This window comes from Anthonomus grandis, chromosome 22, assembly GCF_022605725.1.
Source record: "Anthonomus grandis grandis chromosome 22, icAntGran1.3, whole genome shotgun sequence".
Classification (NCBI taxonomy): domain Eukaryota; kingdom Metazoa; phylum Arthropoda; class Insecta; order Coleoptera; family Curculionidae; genus Anthonomus; species Anthonomus grandis.
Genome location: NC_065567.1, coordinates 25,903,046 through 25,926,540, shown reverse-complemented (window position 1 = coordinate 25,926,540; position 23,495 = coordinate 25,903,046). Strand labels below are relative to the sequence as shown.

Here is a 23,495-nt window from a genome sequence, read left to right as displayed (position 1 = left end):
TTTTAAGGTTTCCAAGATTCCTATGACGAGGCTTGAATTTGGGTCACCCTGTAAGTCCTCCTTGATTGCAGGAAGTAGCCAGAAACAATTACAAGATCCTGAAGCAGAATGTCTGCTCTATCGAATCAAACCACTACAGGATGTTCGGCATAGAACTCGATAAAAGTCTTATCGAAGTCGAGTAAGGCAATATTTTTCTAAAAATTTAGTTAAACTTAACTGGTCTGTAATGTAGTAATTAGTCACATCTGTTTATTGATTGGTTGGTTTTTGGTAGTTTGATCATTTACCTCTTATACGGCAACAAAAAAAAAATTTTTTCTTACACATCACCTTTCACTCTTTTGTCCTGAAAATGATGTGACTCTGAAAAATAATTTAAAACCATATTCACAATTTAAAACGCGCTTGACTAACAGTATCATTTTTAAAATTACATTCCCTATTAAAAGGTTACATGAGGAAAATTCTAAGTAAAAATAAATCCAATCTCGTTATACTCTTTGTCATAACCCTTATTGGGCATCTTAAAATATTTTGATTAAAATCCCTTTGGTGTCCTGTCCGGCCCTACAAGGTAAAAGACATTTTCAAACAAAACTATTCTATCAATTTATTTGTGATCCCTAAGGCTTCTTGGTAAAATTAAACTTCTTACAACTTTTGAACAAAATAAGATATCGGGATTCGGTTTTCGGGATTTTCTAAAAAAAAAAAACCTTCACTGGGAAAAAGAATGCTTAATCTCTTGTCTAAAGTTGGGAAGCTTTTTGTGCAGCAAGGTAATTGGATTTTTATCTTGACTAGGACCATAGGACCACCATCAAAAAAGGACCATTTACAGTGAAGGTCATAAGTTAAGGGTTAAAAGGGGCTTCAAGTATACAGGGTATTCGAAAACTAGACGGAGATATTTTAATGGGTGATTCCTTTTAAGAAAATATGAGAAAAAGTTTCTATAAACATGGGTCCAGAAATGCACAGTTTTCAAGATACAGGGTGCTACATCTTTTTTAAAATATTAATTTGAGAAGGTGTACAGAAATGGACGGTGGACATTTTCAACATTTGTTGTAGTTGTTGTTGCAATAAAAAGCTCTTAGAAATGTTTTTGATTTTTTGTTTTCCAAGGCACCTGTCATTTTTTTACCAAAAATTAATAAACCAATTTTGTCCAGGGGCATGCAATAAAATGGTATGAATTTTTTTTGTCGAAAACGAAGTGGGATACAAATACAATACAAAAGGCAAAAAAGTTGTATTTTTAAATGCTTAATCAAACAACAAATATTAAAGTTGAAAAAAGGCAGTGGCGTCGTACATTTTTTTGCCAATAATATTTGCTAAGATGTCCCCCTAGGACGCCACTGGACCTCATAATTTTAATCTAATTAGGGCTAAATTAGCCTTTTAATACAACAAGTAATACTGCCGAAAAAGCTTTTAAAAGAATCGAGTAAATATTTTTTTAAATATTAATAAAAAAATTATATTTAAAAAAAAATTATCACCCTGTATCTTAAAACTGTGCATTTTCGGATCCATGTTTATATAAACTTTTTCTCATATTTTTTTACAAGAAATCACCCATTGAAATATCTTCGTCTATTTTTCGAACACCCTGTATAAAGTCGTTAAGATGGCCGCTCTAGTGTAATAAATCTACGGCTTCTCCCTAATTAAAAATGTACATTCGAAATTACAAAAGAAAAATGAGCAAAATTGTACGTCGAATATTGTAACAGATTGTTTTAATTTTCGAAAGGATATAAATTCGGATTAAATTGAGGTTTCCTTAATTTCAAGTTCAACCCCGCTTTTAAACTCTTGAAAATAACGTTTTCGGTGGGTTTTTAACGGATAAAGGGCTTTTTATTAAACTTTAAAGATTTGGTACAACTTTTCTTTCTTTAACCCTTTACGTTTCGGTAGCAAGGAGCAATAAAACTAATTTATTAGGTAATGAGGAAAACTTTTTGGAACGTCAATGCCCATCAGATCCAATAGATTTTTTTTTTTATTTCAACAATTTTCCAAAAAGTCTTCTAATGTTCAGCAGACTGAGACAGGAATATGTAAATATGAAGTCGATTGTTCCACCTTTTTTCAATATCGTTGCATTTTTTAAGTAGTGTCTGGATTATCTACAAAAGTGTTTTTCGGGTTTAATTGGACAAAAAAATTATACTTCCTCTTCTAATTAAAAATTTAATTAATAAAATACAAATAAAAAAAAAATCTAATAAAAGATCGGGTTATAACGGGATCCGACCAGAACTAAGGGAATGAGAACACTTTGAAAATTCGAAAATCAGTCATTTTTCAACGCCGTTTTTGATCCAAAAATAGGCCTTAAAAATGCGAGAAATAGTTTTTTTTCCCTTAATGTGTCTAATTGTACCCGAAAAACATAATTTTAATCCCATAACGTTCTAATTTTCAGATTGAGTTGAGGATATATAAATGAGAATTTGATTTTTCCACCTTTTTTTTAATAGTGTCTGGATCGCCTAGAAATAGTATTTTTCGGGTTTAATTTGTGTAATTATACACGAAAAACATCACTTTATTTTCCCATATTTTCCTAATTAAGCATTAAATAAGCTGGAGCTGAAGCTAAATTAAGGAAACACATGTTTGTTTAACACATGATAAAAATGTATTGGGTCCATGACTCTTTAAGCAGGTTTCCTTTTTAATGACAGTATCCAATAAATTGCAAAAAATCATAAAAATCTTATCACAATAAATAACTTTTGGCATAACTTAAGTGGGCATGACATGCAATTGCTTATAAACTTTTATTGGTTTATATCCCTTAATTAAAAAAGAATTATCTCTACTCTAAACTGTAACCATACTTATTAGTGAAGGTAATCTTTTAAGGTGTGATATTTTTCTAACGTAGGATTAAATAAATTAAAATGGAACATAAACGGAAAAACGTGTGTCATATCTATTTGAGTTATGCCAAAATAAATTTCGGACCGTTTAAATATTATTCAAATATTATCATAACGGATTGTCTAAAGCAAAAAAACAATTACAAAATTGGGTTAAAGGAAATCCCTGGAAAAATACCCAGTTTCGGAATGAGCGTAATTTAAATAAACTAACAATCGGCCTGAATCCGCTGCTGAAATGCCCGGGTTGATTTTAAGGATTTACTAAGTTTATTATTGGAGCTTTTGGGGCAAATTTGTAAGTTTTTGTTAGGTTTTAGATGAATCCTCACCAGTGAGGCCACATTAATCGGCTAATTAAACGTTAAGCCATTTGTTTTTCTTCATTCAAATAAAATTGTAACGTGTCCTCGTAACCGTTTAAACACGATCGGGCATTTTTCATTTATAAAGTTCGCGATGACAAAATAAAACATTAATCTTGCAATTAAATAATAATGGCAGTTGCGCATTAAACTTAAAGCAATGTTTCAGCTGTCCTGCAGTCATTAATATAGAAGTGCAAATAGATCACTGCCAACTGCCATATATCGTTCGGCAAACGTGGAAGATTAATTAAATCTGCTACGTGACTTCGTTGCGTATGGGGTATAAAACTCAACAAGCTCAAGCTCATGTACACCCTCTCCCCCCCCTTTTTGAACATACACACGGTTATATCGAAATCGTAAAGCAAAGCGGAAACAGAAAAAAACTCAGTGCCATTTTGAGATTAGCGCGGCACAAAACATTCGTGATCAAAGTTTCTATCTTGCCCCGAGATATAAAATGATTTACTGACTCCCTGTTTGTCATGTCACTTCTTTATGGGTGTTTTATTTATTTTTTTATATATGACAAAATTTTAATTGAAATCTATTCAGTGCAGAATTAAGTGATTTTCATTAATAATTCCTATGGAGGTCTAAATTATGTGAAAAAAAATGTTTTTTAAAATAAAATATGTACCGCATGAGTAATATTATTAGTTATCCTCGGCAACATTTTTGCATAAAAGCTTAGTGTTTTTTTTCTCCATGTGAAACTTTTCCAATCGAAAACTTTCGCCCGATTTTTTGCCCAAGGCCTCCCCCAAAGTGTGTTTGTATACAAATTTCGATCTGAATAATAATATCCGCCCTTTCGCATCTCCCTATCATTGACAGGGTATTAAAGAAACTGTCGAACTTACGTCGTGAAGTGAAATTAATTGCGAATATTCAAATTTGCCCGTTTTCGAGGAGATTAAATTTTTGGCGTAATTATTCGGCGATAAAAATTCATGTAAAATTACCATATCAATTAGGTTTTTATCTTTAACTAATAACTTTTCCTTTTAAATGTTGTTCTTGCAGGATAATAACCTTTTGTGATTGAATTTTCTTTTGAAAACAGTGTATCGATTTTTTCACCAAAAAATTTTTTTTTCGAAATCGAACTTACTATACCAGCGTCTTCTTTAGACCACCTACATTACGAAAATACCGGGTTATAACGAGATTCGAGCAGAACTAACTGAATGACAGCACTTTGAAAATGTGGAAAAAGTAATTTTTCGACCTCGTTTTTGAGGCCAAAAATGGGCTCCAAAAATGCGATATCTCAGCTACTATCAGAGCTACAACCTTGCGGATGGTCTCGTTGGATTCAGAAAAATGAAAATAAGACAAAACCATTGGAATTTTTCAGATCGGATCGGCAGAAGCCGAAATATCGACCTCCAAAGTTTGGGTTTTGTCGTTTTTCGGGTATACCCCCCCGTATCGATTTTTTTCACCAAAATTTTTTTTTTTCGAAATCGAACTAACTATACCAGCGTTTTCTTTAAACCACCTACATTACGAAAATACCGGGTTATAACGAGATTCGAGCAGAACTAACTGAATGACAGCACTTTGAAAATTCGGAAAAAGTAATTTTTCGACCTCGTTTTTGAGGCCAAAAATGGGCTCCAAAAATGCCATATCTCAGCTACTATCAGAGCTACGACCTTCCGGATGGTCTCGTTGGATTCAGAAAAATGAAACTAAAACAAAACCGTTGGAATTTTCCAGATCGGTTTAGTACAAGCCGAGATATCGACCTCCAAAGTTTGGGTTTTTTCGTTTTTCGGGTATACCCCCCCGTATCGATTTTTTTCACCAAAAATTTTTTTTTTCGAAATCGAACTAACTATACCAGCGTCTTCTTTAGACCATCTACATTACGAAAATACCGGGTTATAACGAGATTCGAGCAGAACTAACTGAATGACAGCACTTTGAAAATTCGGAAAAAGTCATTTTTCGACCTCGTTTTTGAGGCCAAAAATGGGCTTCAAAAATGCCATATCTCAGCTACTATCAGAGCTACAACCTTGCGGATGGTCTCGTTGGATTCAGAAAAATGAAAATAAGACAAAACCATTGGAATTTTTCAGATCGGATCGGCAGAAGCCGAAATATCGACCTCCAAAGTTTGGGTTTTGTCGTTTTTCGGGTATACCCCCCCGTATCGATTTTTTTCACCAAAATTTTTTTTTTTCGAAATCGAACTAACTATACCAGCGTTTTCTTTAGACCACCTACATTACGAAAATACCGGGTTATAACGAGATTCGAGCAGAACTAACTGAATGACAGCACTTTGAAAATTCGGAAAAAGTAATTTTTCGACCTCGTTTTTGAGGCCAAAAATGGGCTCCAAAAATGCCATATCTCAGCTACTATCAGAGCTACGACCTTCCGGATGGTCTCGTTGGATTCAGAAAAATGAAACTAAAACAAAACCGTTGGAATTTTCCAGATCGGTTTAGTACAAGCCGAGATATCGACCTCCAAAGTTTGGGTTTTTTCGTTTTTCGGGTATACCCCCCCGTATCGATTTTTTTCACCAAAAATTTTTTTTTTCGAAATCGAACTAACTATACCAGCGTCTTCTTTAGACCATCTACATTACGAAAATACCGGGTTATAACGAGATTCGAGCAGAACTAACTGAATGACAGCACTTTGAAAATTCGGAAAAAGTCATTTTTCGACCTCGTTTTTGAGGCCAAAAATGGGCTTCAAAAATGCCATATCTCAGCTACTATCAGAGCTACAACCTTGCGGATGGTCTCGTTGGATTCAGAAAAATGAAAATAAGACAAAACCATTGGAATTTTTCAGATCGGATCGGCAGAAGCCGAAATATCGACCTCCAAAGTTTGGGTTTTGTCGTTTTTCGGGTATACCCCCCCGTATCGATTTTTTTCACCAAAATTTTTTTTTTTCGAAATCGAACTAACTATACCAGCGTTTTCTTTAGACCACCTACATTACGAAAATACCGGGTTATAACGAGATTCGAGCAGAACTAACTGAATGACAGCACTTTGAAAATTCGGAAAAAGTCATTTTTCGACCTCGTTTTTGAGGCCAAAAATGGGCTTCAAAAATGCCATATCTCAGCTACTATCAGAGCTACGACCTTGCGGATGGTCTCGTTGGATTCAGAAAAACGAAGCTAAGGCAAAACCGTTGGAATTTTCCAGATCGGTTTAGTACAAGCCGAGATATCGACCTCCAAAGTTTGGGTTTTTTCGTTTTTCGGGTATACCCCCCCGTATCGATTTTTTTCACCAAATTTTTTTTTTCGAAATCGAACTAACTATACCAGCGTCTTCTTTAGACCATCTACATTACGAAAATACCGGGTTATAACGATATTCGAGCAGAACTAACTGAATGACAGCACTTTGAAAATTCGGAAAAAGTCATTTTTCGACCTCGTTTTTGAGGCCAAAAATGGGCTACAAAAATGCCATATCTCAGCTACTATCAGAGCTACAACCTTGCGGATGGTCTCGTTGGATTCAGAAAAATGAAAATAAGACAAAACCATTGGAATTTTTTAGATCGGATCGGCAGAAGCCGAAATATCGACCTCCAAAGTTTGGGTTTTGTCGTTTTTCGGGTATACCCCCCCGTATCGATTTTTTTCACCAAAATTTTTTTTTTTCGAAATCGAACTAACTATACCAGCGTTTTCTTTAGACCACCTACATTACGAAAATACCGGGTTATACCGAGATTCGAGCAGAACTAACTGAATGACAGCACTTTGAAAATTCGGAAAAAGTCATTTTTCGACCTTGTTTTTGAGGCCAAAAATGGGCTCCAAAAATGCCATATCTCAGCTACTATCAGAGCTACAACCTTGCGGATGGTCTCGTTGGATTCAGAAAAATGAAAATAAGACAAAACCATTGGAATTTTTCAGATCGGGCCGGTAGAAGCCGAGATATCGACCTCCGAAGTTTGGGTTTTTTGTGCATCTTCAGTTTTACGTATAAGCATTGGGTTAGGATAACTAGTAGTACTATTAGGATTTTATTTTTTTGTAAAATTTTTATGACGTACTTACATACAGTAATGTGCATAAATATAGCAACAAGCGATGTTTTCAAAAATATTATTTGCTCCTTTATTTATTCCATATTATTTCTTTACTTTTGAGTACACGCCTCTGTATTATTTATAAATATACCGAGATATCATAAGAATGCCAATGCAGAGTCAGGAACTTCATGTTTGTTTATTTAGACAATGTGCATAAATATAGCAACATTCTTGTTTTGCATTTGGTGATGTAAGAAAAATTATTGTGGAGCATTACTGCATGATGCATAATTTCTGACGTAAAATAACATCAGTCCGAGCCTTTCCAATGTAGTAAATAACCGACCGTATATTGACTTTAAAATGAAATATTTGTTATTCAAGTAACGTCGTTTGAAAATGAAAAAGAAAAACTGAAAAGGGGGGATAAAGCAAGGCAACGACTGGGTTCACGTAAGCCATTACATAGCAACTTAGTTCCGTTTAAACAGCAAATTATTGTAATATACAGCTTTGAAGACGTCTGGCTCACGCGGTCCTTAAAACTTTTTAGACTTTTCGCAATTTATTGCGCCGGAAACTCACCGAACGGAACAAAGGTCAACTTTCATAAAAGTGCGATAAATTTTAATAAGTTATTTCGTAAGTAAAGGATTATTAATTTTTGCTCTTTCGGATTAAGTTTACCGGTTTCTCGAGACGATGCTCGTCACATAAAAGCTTTTTAAAGGTCGCCTCCTCCTCCTCACTTATCCTCCGAAACGTTTTTACAACTACTTCGAAAAATTGCCCCTCAAGAACCGCTTTAAAAACGCGAAAAATTCCATTCTGCGACGCTTTTGCTTTATCTCCCAGAACGGCATAATATTAAGATCCTAATGAGAAGACATCAGACTTCAACCACAATTTATCCCTTAAAATTTTCCGGTACATTTAATATTGTCGGCCATGTCATTTTGCATTTGAGGTGTGATGTTTCAGAAGAATTAAGGGAAAAGTATGCAAATTTACCCTCTTGTAAATATTACCATGTACGGACAGTTAATTTAAACAAGATGGCACGTTAATACATAATGTCCTCCATTAGAATAGCTTAGTTCTTGAATGCAGCCAGAATAATATTCATGCTATAAACTCTATAATAGCTTCAGCGGCTTAAACTTTGATACAAAATTATCTAAAATTTTCTTTTTTTTCTTTTGCTATTAAATTGCTTTTAATTATAAGGTCGTAGTCATTTTTTTTATACTGTTTGTCTATTTAGTACTCCTTTGTTTGTCTATTTAGAACAAAAGGCGTGGCAGAAGAATTTTATGTTTTTTTTATGGAGCATCCTATACAGGGTGATTCAAAATTGAGTGCAAATAAGAACTTTTTTTCATATAAACGTATGTCCTAACTTGCTTCGTTTTCTAGATATAGAGTGTAAATTTTTTTTATTAAAATATGTTGTTTTATCAATTATTCAAAATCCTTTCAGTCGATTTAAATAAAATTTGGTAGGCTTATTTGTCCTCAATAAGGCCCTCTTTTGGTGGGAATAAAATAAATTTATTAATTCCAGTGGCGTTTCATGGGGCTACCTACTTGATAGTTATAAGTAAAATTATGGTAGGCTACCGCTTTTTTTGACTATTTAATTTTTTTTTTAGATTAAGCGGTCAATAATGTAAATTTCTTGCCTCCTGAGCCTTACTCGTATCTAGCTTTGTTTCCTGGAAAAATAAATAATCATTTCCCATCGATTATTGAGATTTATTTAATTTCTTTTCAAAATTTTAGTTAGCCTAAGTAACAAATACATACAAAAGCAGATTTTCATGAAAAAAAAATTTATTAAAAAAACTTTTACACTCTGTATCTAGAAAACGAAACAAGTTAAAACATACGTTTTTATGAAAAAAACTTCTTATTTTTGGCCGGTAAATATGCCCTTGAAATCTTTGCACTCAATTTTGAATCACCCCGTATAATATTTGATTTTCTGATTCTGCATTAAAATTTAAACAATTTGATGTATTATATGTTATACTTTAATGGGGTAGTTTTTGAATTAGAGACTTTTTTTCAACTTTAAGAGCCTATAGATCCATAAGTATTCGTTATAGGATAAAATGATTTTGACATTCTTATCTTAACTTTGTAAGATCTATCTCATGATATACATTTTTAGGTAGTTTAATGTTTTTAGCATTTTAAGGAAAAAAAGACATATGACAGTAGCATTTTTGTTTATTAAACACATCTTAAAAAGACAAGTAGTTATGGCTCTGTAGCCTCTTAAAGTTGATAAAAACCAAATTTCAACTATCTCTAATTCAATAACTACTTGTCCAAGCAACACATCGTATATTATTATCGTTAAATATATATTTATTCAACGATTTTTTTAGTAAATTTTTGGTTTTAGTATATTTATCAACCGTATATGGTCAATTGATTCTGTTTACAAAAGGGAGAAAATTTCTGCATTTAAAAATACTGACACGAGATTTACATATTTAGTTTTTAAACTCAATTACTACACCTCAAATATTTGATGAAATTCTTCTGAAAAATCACTGTTTTTTGTCCATATTATCCGATCTAATAATGCTGTTTTTATACTAAATATTTATATATAAAATTATATCAAATTTAAATAAACGGTATAATTATATTAAATATTAAATATATATTTTCTGCAAAAATCTTATTTTTCATCAAAACAACCCTTACACCCCCCCACCCACCCCAAACATTTGCCCAGTAAGAAATCATTTTGAAAAATCACCGTTTTTCGTTCATAATATCCAATATAGCACTGTTTTTGTATTAAATATTCATTAATATACACATATATAATTATTTTAAATTTAAATAAACAAACTGTGTTATTAGATTAAATAATAACGAAACCAGATGGTATTCATGCGAATTATTTTGGAAAACAGTGATTTTTGGAAATAATTTTTTACTGGTAACTTGTGTGGGGTGGGTGGGGGTTAAGGGTTGTTTTGATGAAAAACAATATTTTTGCAGAAAATAATTGCCCGAAAAAAAAAATGGTTTTTAAGAAAATTATAGGTGATAAAAAATCTATAGTTTCTGTATATACACTTTTCTCACATAACCTTAAGGTTTTCGAGTAAAACGCGAAAAACCCCTATTTTATTTCTCGAAATCGCTATGAAAATTGCAGTAGTGCTTCAAATTCATTATTTTTTAATGGTCCAAACCATTAAAAATTAATAAAAAATATATTTTTAGTTTTTTTTTTCTGGAAAATGCTGTAATACATATCCAATGATTTTATTAAAGGAATTTATGGTTCAATTTTTAAGTCTATCTCACTTGGTTGCAGAAATATGAGCATTGTGACCTGAATGTATCGAATTTTTTAGAGAACAAAATTATCAAATTCCAATGCAAAATTTCTTCAGTTAAAATTTTTTTTTTGAAAAAATGCTGAACTAGGTGTCCGAGGATTTTATGAGTAGAGGCCATGGTTCAATTTTTAAGTCTGTATCTCACTTATTTGCAAAGATATGAGCATTTAATGAGGACTTAAAAAATATCTCCAACTGCCTGGAAAACGTGAAAAACTACTCGAGTTCCAGGGATAAAATAAAACTACCAATTAATAGAACTTTATGAAAGTTTCTTTTGAAGAAAACAATCAAATTTCTTACAAAAATTAAAATATTGGCATATATAGTACAGGAGTGCCTGTAAGGAATTTTTTCTTTTAATTATTTTGCAATTTTCTATCGAAAAAATTAATGAATTTTTCTCAGAAAAAAACCGTAAGCAAATTTCCTTTATTTTATTTTCAATTTTTAACTGATGGATTCTAAAAAGGTTTCTGTGGAAAAAACAATCATATTCCTTACAGAAAAAGTCAAAATATTGGAATTCTTGGTACAAGAGTACCTGTGAGGAATTTTCATTTGATTCTTTTGCAATTTCTAACTGATCAAAATCTATGAAAGTTTCTATCAAAGAAAATCATTGAATTATTGATTATTTTTTTAACAATCAAGTCTTACAATTGAAAATTAATCGACTTCAAGTGATGGACTTAATAATTTTTAAAAAATATAATTTTTTTAGAATCCCTAATTTTGTTTTATTGATTTTTATTATCAGAGTCATAGAATTGATTAATTTATTGATTTTATTTTAAAATGGTGCTTTTAAGGGTGATTTTTTTAAGAATTTGAGGATGTGTTATAAAATAAATTTTTTGGTTAGCATACTTAAAAACCCTGTAAACCGTTCATTGATTATTTTTTTAACAGTCAAGTCTTACAATTGAAAATTCATCGGCTTCGAGTAATGGACTTAAAAATTTCTTAAAAATGTAATTTTTTTAGAATCCCTAATTTTGTTTCATTGATTTTTGTTATCAGAGTCATAGAATTGATTAATTTATAAAAAATTTAGAAAAATATAATTTTTCTAAATTTCTACTTTAAGGGAGTTAGACCACTTTTCCGCTGAACGGCTCAAGTGTCTTAAAGATTTTTCTTAAAATACGTTGCCTATAGATATCAAAACAATAGAAAACAAAGATTTTTAAAAGGGCATGTAAAAATGGTTTGACTCTGAATTTAGTATAAAACCACTTATTTCTGAAAATTTTTTTATGCCGGTTTGTGCCGTATTTTTATTTCCATAATATACGTATGTTTGTGATGATTGTATAGCGTGAAAAAAATTTAATGTCAACAAGTATACGGTAATTATTAGGTAACTTTTCACCTCATTAAGTCATTTTTCATAGTCAGTATTATTCCACAAGCAACCCCAAATAATATAACTCTGTATAAATAAAAAGTCAATTTTTCCTTTAAACGGCAATTCTCGACAATATAAAAGATACTTGACAGGTCACAATGTCTACAAATTATTATTATTATTATTTCTGGCTGAAGAAAATAGAGGATACGAAAAAAAAATAGCAGCAGAAATACCGTAGGACAGTGTTAGATGTAATCGAATTTAGCGCCTCTTCGTAGTGGTTACGAATTAGGTTAAGTCCAATCAGCCGTAGGTGAAGTCGGAAAATAGAATTTACTATCCTAGTTTTATTTCATTTATTATTGTAAAATTTGCTATTACTTACATGTGGTTTTCAAACATGACAAATAATAAAACGATAAGAAAAGTTAATTTTATATATAATTTCGGGTTGATTTAGATTAATTATAAGGGGAAAAATTTCACTATTAAGGGCTAATTCAGTGGCGTATTCGAATAAAAAAGTTAGTGATTTTTTTGCCATTTTTTTAAATGAAACCCTTGTATTTCACATCAAAAGAAAATAAATAAGGAAGTTATGGCAATTATTACTGCCTGGACACCTATATAATTATAGCCGAATAAATTACCTGTAACTTTGTTATTTTTGATCGAATCATTGGAAAATAATAAGTAACGGTTAGAGAAAACATTTTGCTCTCTTCAACAATTTAAGTTAAGAAAATCGCCCCTAAAATGTCGAAGATATGGTGCAATTAACCCCCTGGAAAACACCTTGTGAATTAATTAAATTCCCATAACTTGGGCAAATTTAATAAAACAAATAGCTTTTGATCAGAAAATGAATTTTACAATAATTGATGCAAGTTGATTTTACGAGTAATATTTACTTCATTTTAAAGGCGTATTACTCAACTTAATTATTACATTTATATATTTTTTGTAATCAATAAATCCTTTAATTAACTTTTTTTTAGTTATTCGTGAAAAATTAGTCTCGTATTGTTAAATGTATACATTTCGTTCTAAAACGTGGCAATTAAGAGTGATTTATTGATGGGTTTAAAATTATTAAATTTCCTGCAATTCATTTATTGATTTTTTTAGAATTGAATAGACTTGATTTGTTTATTGAATATTCATTGATTTTGATTAATGGATGTAAGAAGATTTTGTTTTACTTAATATTTTTTTTATTCATGCAATTTTCTTGGTCTAACAATTAATTTGTTAACCGATGGTATTTAATGGTAATTTCTTCATGCAATTAAGGATATTTAAAAAATAATCTTTTTGTCTAGCATTCTTAAAATCCCCGTGAACCGTTTATTGATTTTTTTTTAAAATCTTTAGAAGTCAAAAATCAAAGTCTTAGGATTGAATATTCATTGATTTCGAGTGATGAACTTAGGATTTTTTAGGAATTTAATTTGTTAATTAGTATCCCTAATATTTTGTTACTGATTCATTTTTCAGATTCATATAATTGATTTGTTCATTGATTATATACTAATTTTATTTAACATTTTTTTAAATGTGGCATTTAAGGGTGATTTATTGATGGATTTAAGGATGTTTTATAAAATTAAATTTTTTGTTCATCATGTTTAAAATCCTTGTAAATTGCAAATTGATTATTTTTTTTAAGAATCAAGTCTTACAATTGAAAATTTATTGACTTCAAATAATAAACTTAAGAATTTCTTAGGTATGTACATTTTTTAGAATCCTTAATGTTGTTTTATTGATTTTTTTTATTAGAGTTATATAATTGAGTCTATATTAAAATGTTGCTTTTAAGGGTGAAGATATTTTATAAAATAATCTTTTTGCTTAGCATGTTTAAAATCCCTATAAACCGTTTGATTATTTTTTAAATTAATAAATCAAGAAAATTGAATCAAGTCTTAGAATTTAATATTTATTAAATTCTAATGATGAATTTAGAATTTCTTAAGGATTTAATTTTTTTAACATGCCTATTATTTTTTTATTGATTCATTATTTAATCATATAATTGATTATATATTGATTTTATATTTATTTTAAAATATTGCTTTTAAGGGTGATTTTTTCCATGGATTTGAGGATGTGTTATAAAATAAATTTTTTGGTTAGCATGCTTAAAAACTCTGTAAACCGTTTATTGATTATTTTTTTAACAATCAAGTCTTACAATTGAAAATTCTACGACTTCGAGTGATGGACTCAAAAATTTCTTAAAAATGTAATTTTTTTAGAATCCCTAATTTTGTTTTATTGATTTTTGTTATCAGTCATAGAATTGACTTTATTTTAAAATTTGCTTTTAAGGGTGATTTTTTTTATAAATTTGATGATGTTTTATAAGATAAATTTTTTGTTTAGCATGCTTAGAAACCCTGTAAATCGTTTATTGATTATTTTTTTTAACAATCAAGTCTTACAATTGAAAATTAATCGACTTCAAGTGATGGACTTAATAATTTTTAAAAAATATAATTTTTTTAGAATCCCTAATTTTGTTTTATTGATTTTGTTATCAGAGTCATAGAATTGATTAATTTATTAATTTTATTTTTGAATTTGCTTTTAAGGGTGATTTTTTGATGGATTTGAGGATGTGTTATAAAATACATTTTTTGTTTAGCATGCTTAGAAACCCTGTAAATCGTTTATTGATTATTTTCTTAACAATCAAGTCTTACAATTGAAAATTCTACGACTTCGAGTGATGGATTCAAAAATTTCTTAAAAATGTAATTTTTTTAGAATCCCTAATTTTGTTTAATTGATTTTGTTATCAGAGTCATAGAATTGATTAATTTATTGATTTTATTTTAAAATATGCTTTTAAGCGTGATTTTTCTATGGATTTGATGATGTTTTATAAAATAAATTTTTGTTTAGGATGCTTAGAAATCCTGTAAACCGTTTATTGATTATTTTTTAAGAATCAAGTCTTACATTTGAAAGTTCATCGACTTCAAGTGATAGACTTCAGAATTTCTTAAAAATGTAATTTTTTTAGCATCCCTAATTTTGTTTTATTGACTTCTGTTATCAGAGTCAAAGAATTGATTAATTTATTGATTTTATTTTAAAATGTTGCATTTAAGAGTGATATTTTCATGGATTTAAGGATATTTTATAAAATAATCTTTTTGTTTAGCATTCTTAAAATCCCTGTAAACCATTTATCGATTATTTTTGTAAGCATCAAGTCTTATAATTAAAAATTCATTGACTTCAAGCAATGGACTTAAGAATTTCTTAAAAGTGTAATTTTTGTCAGAATCTAATGATTTTTATTGTTTTTTTTATCAGAGTCGAGTCATAGAATTGAGTAATTTATTGATTGAGTAGTTTTTTTAAATGTTATTTTTAAGGGTGATTTATTGATGGATACTTTACGAAAATAATGTTTTTGGTTCTGCATGCTTAAAATCCTTATAAATCGTGTATTCAATATTTTTCCAATAATCAAGTCTTAGTTATTTTTTTGAATTAAATATTAATTGATTTTGAATAATGTATTTAAGTATATCTTAGGATTTTAAATTTTTATCATTAGAAGAGAATCAGCAAATTTTGATTAAAAAATTTAAATTTTTTTGTACCTCTTCTTTCTCTCACTCTGGAAGTTCCTAGTTTTTCAAAATTTTTATAAATACATTTTTTGTTCTAAATTGAAAATCCTTTTCTTAGAGCGAATTTTCTAAAAAATCAGTGAAAAATTAGGGAAGTTATTGCAATTTTTAACTTTCATTCTGTCGAGGACTTTGGCAAATTTTCCAAAATTTCCTTTGACTTTGACTGAGAAACAGTTGAGTTTCTGAAATTTTTTGTAGATACATTTTTCATTTGTAATTAAAAATTCTTTCTTGTGAGTCAACTTTTACGAAAATCGATGGAAAATTAGGAAAGCTATCATCTGTTTTCACTTACACTCAAGGACCTTGGCAAATTTTTCTTTCATTTAGAAACTTTGGGCTAATGAATATTTTTGTAGACAAATTTCTTATTTAATTTTAATTTTTAAGTTTTTTAACAATTCTTCATATCATATTAAAACGCTGTTTGACTTAACGTCGAATTTTTAAACCCCAAATGTTGGGCGCCAAAATGTTTTTGATCATCGAGACAACTTCTTAACATTTTATTAAATTAACTCATTTTAGTGTCAAAAAAGGTAAAACAATTAAACTTTTAACCGATACTTGATTTATTTTAAAATCAAATTCGCTCGACATATTATTGAGAGGTATATATCAACGTAACTTCTAAACATTTCATAAAATAAACACACATATTACATGATTAAGAATTTAACATAAATGGGGCATTTAGTGGAATAACAGTACAGTATAGTACCGCCTAATATTATCAAAATTTTTGATCGAAGCTAAAATTTAAAAAAAAACTTACCTTTTTTCACCTTATTAGTTACTTGATTAAAAAAATGCCTAGTAATCGTAATAGAGTTGTAACATCAGGAAATATGTATATCAGCAATAATAATTAGTAAACTACACTTTGAAATTGTGTGGGAACTATGGCCTTTGTCTTGGGCATTTAACTCTATATAATAAATTTTCAAAAAATCATTGGAAATTGGGGTAGACAAGACTCTATTTTCATTAAAAAGATACCTTACTAAAATAACCCACGAACCGATAGCAATAAACCGATTATTTATAGAAGGACGACTTGGGGAAATTTCCAGATTGGTCTTTAATTGTATTCAGATGGACCATGGACGACCGCGCATTTGAGAATTCCCGTATCGTATTTTGGGGTCTTCACCACTTGCCTCCATACCACATTCTAATTACGCAATAATAGCGATACAATGGTCCTTCTCTCGTTTCATTAAACTGAACGTCCCTTACCCACCCTTTCTGACACCACTGACCTGACCTAAATAACTGTTACCTTTATCGGTTATTTTCTGCACCGTTACAAACAAGAATCTTTTACATGAGTGTGTAAAAGAGACTATGGTCAATGGTTATCGTTAGGAGTTAATGAACCTACCTGCATAGGAATTACAAAAATAACCGCTTTTATCTCAATAACGTAATTAAAAAAATGTTTTTGATTATGTTGGAAGAATTTCCCTTTGAAGTGAACCGAACTTGATTCAAAAAATAAAAAGACGTTACAAGTCATTTTAACGATATATTTAACATAAAGATGGGTTACATTCTGCTCTTATCTAAAATACATCAATAAATTGGACACAAAAAAGGTAATGTTCTATGGCTAATACAGATATATCCGTAACAGCAGAACTCTCGAGTTGAAATATGAACATTTATATAGACACAGTTTTTTATGTTTTATTCCCTTAATAAAATCATCTTGCATACAAACTAAAACGTAACAAACAAAACAATTTATAATTAATTAACAATATTTTGTGTACAGCGCAAATCTTTATACAGCTTACTCAATGTGAAGAATCAACCGTGTTGATTTAAGCTATTGATTATGTACTTGAGATGTATTCAAACCATTTAAATCAATTTCTAGTACAACCCTATTTTTTACATATTCAATAGCCTAATAAGTCATTTTACATCGTTTTTTTTAAAACTTACATTTAATATATGTGTAGGTACTTAAAATAGTAAAATTATTATAAAGCCCCTTGAGATACCAATTGTGCCTCACAGCTTTTACTAGGATATAAAAAAACTATTTACAAACGCAACATTAACTATCCTTAGTTTATAATTTACCTCACAGCAAAGTAAGTACAATTCAGCTGGACTAAGACTCTTTTGTTAACAATCTCGTTTTTAAATTTCTTAAAAAAATTACTAGCACTAGTATATTTTAAAATAATAAAATATATTAATGACAGTGACATCCAAGGTATCAGCCCTTATATACCTACCCTGGTTACCTTAAATTTAGGCCCTCAACTAATCATTTTAAAATTGGGGATGAATATTCGAAAACACTTCGGACTATTCCAAATGTTACAATGTTGTTTGTGGTTATGTTTAATGCACATAAATTGTTTAGTATATGTTAAAAAATTGTTAATGGCTTATTTATCTAATTCTCGGTACCGATTTGGGCGGCTTTAAAATGGTTTTATTAGAAATCAGAGTAACTATTATAAAGTTGGGTCTTCGTAGGCATTTAAGTTATGCATTCTGGGATTTTTTATCGCTCCTAAAATAATAACTTATTTAGGTAGAACATGATATTTTTTGACGCACTTATTACCTTAATTTTTTTTTTATTCGATCTAAATTGAAATTTAAAAATATCAATAAATTAAGTTATAGGAGTAAAGGAATTTTGGGGATGAAAAATTGCAAAGAAACATAGGAGTAAAGGTAATAAAAAACTGCCCAAAATTAATTTCAGATTTTTACGAGAAAATTGTCTTAAAGTTTGACACCCTGTATCTTGAAAATGGCGTCATCAACAGCTGTAAAGTTGACTTACAATTCTTTTTAGGTAGTTGACGTTTTTTAAATAATACTGCTTGGAAGAATGTTTTCACTCTCTTATTTCATTCCCTTATTCCAGGCAATTAATTTTATTATTCATTATTCTAGACGAATGTTATAATTTTTTTTAGAAAATTAAAATCAATCGACAATTTTTAAATAAAACAAATAAAACTTCAACTACCTGGAAGAATGTTCTCTATTCTGAAGAATAGCTTATCACACATTAATTTTTTATAGAAAATTGAAATTAATTTTTATTCATTATTCCAGGCAGTTGATCTGCCTGAAATAAAATTTTAAAATTAACTGCCAGGAATAAAAAATAAAGTATGGTGTGAATTTCCTAGCAAAAAAATGAATAGTGACATTAATTGCCTGGAATACTGAATAAACGAAAATAATTTTAACTGTCTATAAAAAATGAGCAATGACAGCATAAGATAAGATATTAAAATCATTCTTCCAAGCAGTTGAAGTCATAAGAATAACTAATCCAAATAATTTTGTAAAAATTACGATTTTGCTCTTAAATTTCCTTTGGTTCTTGGTATTTGACTCTTTCTTGATTTTTCTCAAGATTTGAAGTCATTTTCAAATTATTTCAGGAAGTTGAAATAATTTTTATTTCTTATTCCAGGCTTTTATCCAATCAAGTCATCCAAACATTTTTGATTTTCGGGATCCATGAATATATTTTTTCTGTCTTTAAGATAAAAATTATTTTATTATTCCAGGCAGTTAATCCATGGACTTTTTAAATACCAGGCAATTAAATTATAGATTTATGTTTCCAGACAGTCAAGTTATCCATACATTTATAATTTTAGAAGCCCTAAAAATATTTTTTTGAATTTAAGACTCTTAAATGCTTTTATAATTCCAGGCAGTTGGGTCTTAGAATTCCAAGCAGTCAAACCTTGGATTTTATAAATTCTAATAAATTTGTAAAAAGGAGTCAAAGAAAAGTAAAAAAAAAATAAAAGTTTAATTAAATATAAAAATTCAGAAACAGAGATTAAAGGGACACAGTCAATGGTCTCAGATTATGTTTCTTTTTTAAAAAATGTTACACGTGTTTCGCCCTAAGGCATCATCAGATCGGTAAAGCTATTCGTTTAACACCACAAACGTTAAGTAAAAAAAAAATATTGCAGACGTTCACATTGAATAGCTTTGCCGATCTGATGATGCCTTAGGGCGAAACACGTGTAATAATTTTTTTTAAAAATAAACATAATCTGAGACCATTAACTTTCTGTTCCTTTAATCTCTGTTTCCGAATTTTTATATTTTATTTATTTAAACTTTTCTTTGGCTCTTTTTTACAAATTTATTAGAATTTAAAAAATCCAAGGTTTAACTGCCTGGAATTTTAAGACTCAACTGCATGAAATTATAAAAGCATTTAAGAGTCTTAAAATCAAAAAAAAAAATTTTAGGGCTTCTAAAATTATAAATGTTTTGATAACTTAACTATCTGGAAACATAAATCTATAATTTAATTGACTGGTATTTAAAAAGTCCATGGATCAACTGCCTGGAATAATAAAATAATTTTTATCTTAAAGACAGAAAAAATATATTCACGGATCCCGAAAATCAAAAATGTTTGAATGACTTGATTGTCTAATTGCAATTCTAAAATCTTATTAAAAATTGGTAACAGCCTGGAATAATTGAATTGAATTCAATCTCTGAATTTTTATTATGAAGAGGTCTCTTTGAGAAAAATGGACAATTTTTTTGAATTCTGAAAATAATGTCAAAATTATGAGTTTAATAATAAATGCTCAATTTTATGCTCAAATATTTAATATTGAGCGGAAGTTCATTGTACAGCTGAAATACAATCACTAAATTCACAAAATCATTATTTATTTCTTATTCCAGGCAGTTGACGATGTTAAAATAAGACTTCAACTGCCTGAAAGAATTCATTCAATACCTTATTCCATACAGTTTATGTAATTATTATTATTTTTATAGGCAGCTGAAATAAATGTTTATTAGTTATCTCAGGCAATTAATGTCATTATTCATTTTTTCCCAGGCAGTTTACGATTTTTAAATAATTCTTCAGCTGCCTAGAATAATGTTTTCAATATCTTATTCCACGTAGTTGATGTTATTATTAGTTTTTTTTTCAGGAAATTGGAATCGTTTCTTATTAAAAGCAGTTCTCGATTTTTAAACTGCATGGAAGAATCCTTTCAATATCTTATTGTTAAGTTATTTATTATTTTTTCATAGACGGCTAAAATTAATTGAAAGAACTCGTCCATTATCTCAAAGAGACCTGGAAGAACCCTAAGTCTCGCTCTCAAAATATTTTTTATGTCCCGAAGGTTACATGTTTCGCTTATAATAAAACGTCATCAGACCTACAATAAACAGAAAAACACACGTAATTACAATAAAACCCTGCACTAAAACAAATTCAAAGTTTAAAATTACCTTATAAACTAGTAATATCTCTCAGATAAGATGACCTGCTTTGTACTGACAAATAAAATTTAAAATCGGAGAATACGAACATATTTTATAATAATATAATAATTAAAAAAAAAAAAAAAAAAAAAAAACAGGGAATCTGATGATGCTTTATTTTAAGCGAAACATGTAAACTTTGGGACATAAAAAATATTTTAAGACCGAGACTTAGGGTTTTTATTTTTTCATGGCTAAAATTAATTCTTGGTCATTATTCCAGGCAATTTATGATTTTTAAATAAGACTTTAACTGGCTGGAAGACCTTGTTTTCAATTTTTATTCTAGGCAGTTAATATCATTGCTCATTTTTGGCTGATAATAATTTTTCCAGGCAGTTGATGATTTTTAAATAGGACGAATTTCTTGATATCTTATTCCAGGCAGTTTACAAGGGCGTTTTTACGGAGTTTCAAAATTTGCCAATGGTTCAATAAAACATGGTGCAATAGTAAGTGTCTTTATAGAAATTTATTATAAAACCAGTCATTAAAATAACAGTACGGCTTCGGGTGATTATTCTTTTTATTTAATTATTGAACTGAATAAAACTCTTATTGTCATTCCCTTTTGACGTTGCTTGCGTTGCCATCAGAATGGGTTGGCAATAAAGAATATTTGTATTTCTCTTATAATTAAGGAATTTTTAGAAAAGCGAAGATTATCTTTGTTATTATTTTATTTATTTAAAGCAAATTCGTATGATGTAAAATGCATAATTATTAAATAGAATATAAAATTAATTAGGTTAACATTTTTACGAATAAATATACAAATTTGACACCGTGTATCTAGGGCATGACATCATTACTGGACTGTCATCACATTTATTGTATGTGCGCATGTCCTCTTTCAGAATTTCGTGATAACATTCGTGGCATGTTTCCTCAGTAAAAATGGTATTTTCCTCATATGCAATAGTAATATTTAACAATAATAAACTTACATAAAGGAAATTAGAGTGAAAAATAAACTTAATTATTTTCCTCGAATCTGTTGGAGGTTAACTTCTTCAATTTCCCGTTGGGAGATGCCATTCTGGCGGTAGGACTCAAGAGCTTATTTCCGGCAATATCTGATTTAAATTTAACTTTACTCTAGGTGAAGCTATTTCGACATAAGCGCTTTATGTTATGAAACACAGATAATATTCGATAATCCTCTTGGAGGTTTTATGACCCGATTTAATATTAAAAATTAACTGTATTAATGATCCATCTAGCAGTCCCATAAGTACCATAATATATCCTTGATGACAGATGTAAGCAAACATTATCCGGACCTAACATACATACCCAGACATAGATAATAATAATTACTCGAAATTGATTAATGTTACGGGTATTAAATTAATTTGCCCTTTTAACAGAACTGATCTGAGTAAACGTCGGTTCAGTTTGTATGAACATGACACCAATTGGAATAATTATTGTTAGCGTTTGCGTCCCATTCGACACGCTGAACAAACACTGACAAAATTATATTTGGGCACAACGCAATGATTTACTCTGGGTAATATCCATTGTGAGTAGAGTTCGGATTTAAAAGTGCAACGGATTGAAAAACAAAAAACATAGAAAAATTATCGTTGTTATTCAAACCCATCAGGGTCGTGAATTTTCAAACAAAAATTGCCTTAAGTTAAACCGATTTAACTCTATCGGCTAGAGAATAATTAATTTTACAATAAAACCATTATAAACCCTTATGATAACATTAAATACTTACATATTCTCCATTGATAATACAAAATCTATTTTATTAAAATGTTACAGTGAGTCTGAAAATATGTACACAAAGGGGGCGAAATAGTTTGTCCAATTTATTTAACCTCCCTAAAATGTAGTGTAAGAGCTTATCCTATTAAATATATGTACAACTTACCCCGTTCAATTTCACCTAAGATCTATTTAAAGTAAAATTAGTATAGCTTAATTCCTTGTACCTACTAAGCTCAGTTTATCCTATCAGTTTCATTTAAAAATAAATTGTAATATACATTTTTATAAATAATGTCTAGCGTTAAAACGGTAAATTATGATATATTTCATCCCCTTTATGTTTCATTTTTACCACAACCAAGGTGCCTCTATATGGGGAGAAAACGGTTAGTATGCCATCAAAAATATTGTACGATCAATACACCATTAAATATTAAACATCTACTAACAGCGGCTCTTCAGATATCAATATTTCATTGATGTTTTGGGCAAAACGTCTTTTTTTCCGATAAAAAAATTTATTCACATTAAAAATCAAAATGGCATATTCACCCTTAAGTCCCATTAAAGGAGAACCGATGTTTAATACGAAATTAATTCGCTAATCATGGCCAGGGTTAGGGTAAATGCGATAGCGAAACGGGGTGGGGTGCAGGCAGCTAATCCCAACGCAACTGAAAGATGGGACCAACCAGGAATTGGGGAAGCTGAGTTCTTGCCACGTTGCATTGCTGCTGGATGTTCACCTTGAATAAATAAGAAAGTTAATCCAATGTATTTAGTTCACA

General features: G+C 29.6%; 1 protein-coding gene and 1 long non-coding RNA gene across 4 annotated transcripts in view; one reads left to right on the top strand and one right to left on the bottom strand.

Moving 5' to 3' along the window:
* The window catches only part of LOC126749234 (uncharacterized), a 38,821-nt gene that overhangs the window by 4,941 nt on the left and 10,385 nt on the right, over positions 1–23,495 (top strand). Inside the window, exon 1 of one of the 2 annotated variants that reach the window (XR_007664938.1) lies at positions 7,664–7,945. The exons of the other annotated variant lie outside the window; for it this stretch is intronic. This is a non-coding gene — a long non-coding RNA (uncharacterized LOC126749234). Of the gene's footprint in view, positions 1–7,663; positions 7,946–23,495 lie in introns of those variants that run through there. 2 annotated transcript variants of the gene reach the window in all.
* LOC126749229 (hemicentin-2-like) overlaps positions 17,194–23,495 on the bottom strand; it is a 432,747-nt gene continuing 426,445 nt past the window's right edge. For both annotated transcript variants that reach the window (XM_050458926.1, XM_050458925.1), the window contains one exon: positions 17,194–23,453. In XM_050458926.1, the coding sequence (XP_050314883.1) occupies positions 23,290–23,453 (164 nt within the window). In that variant the 3' untranslated portion in view covers positions 17,194–23,289. The remainder of the gene's footprint in view (positions 23,454–23,495) is intronic.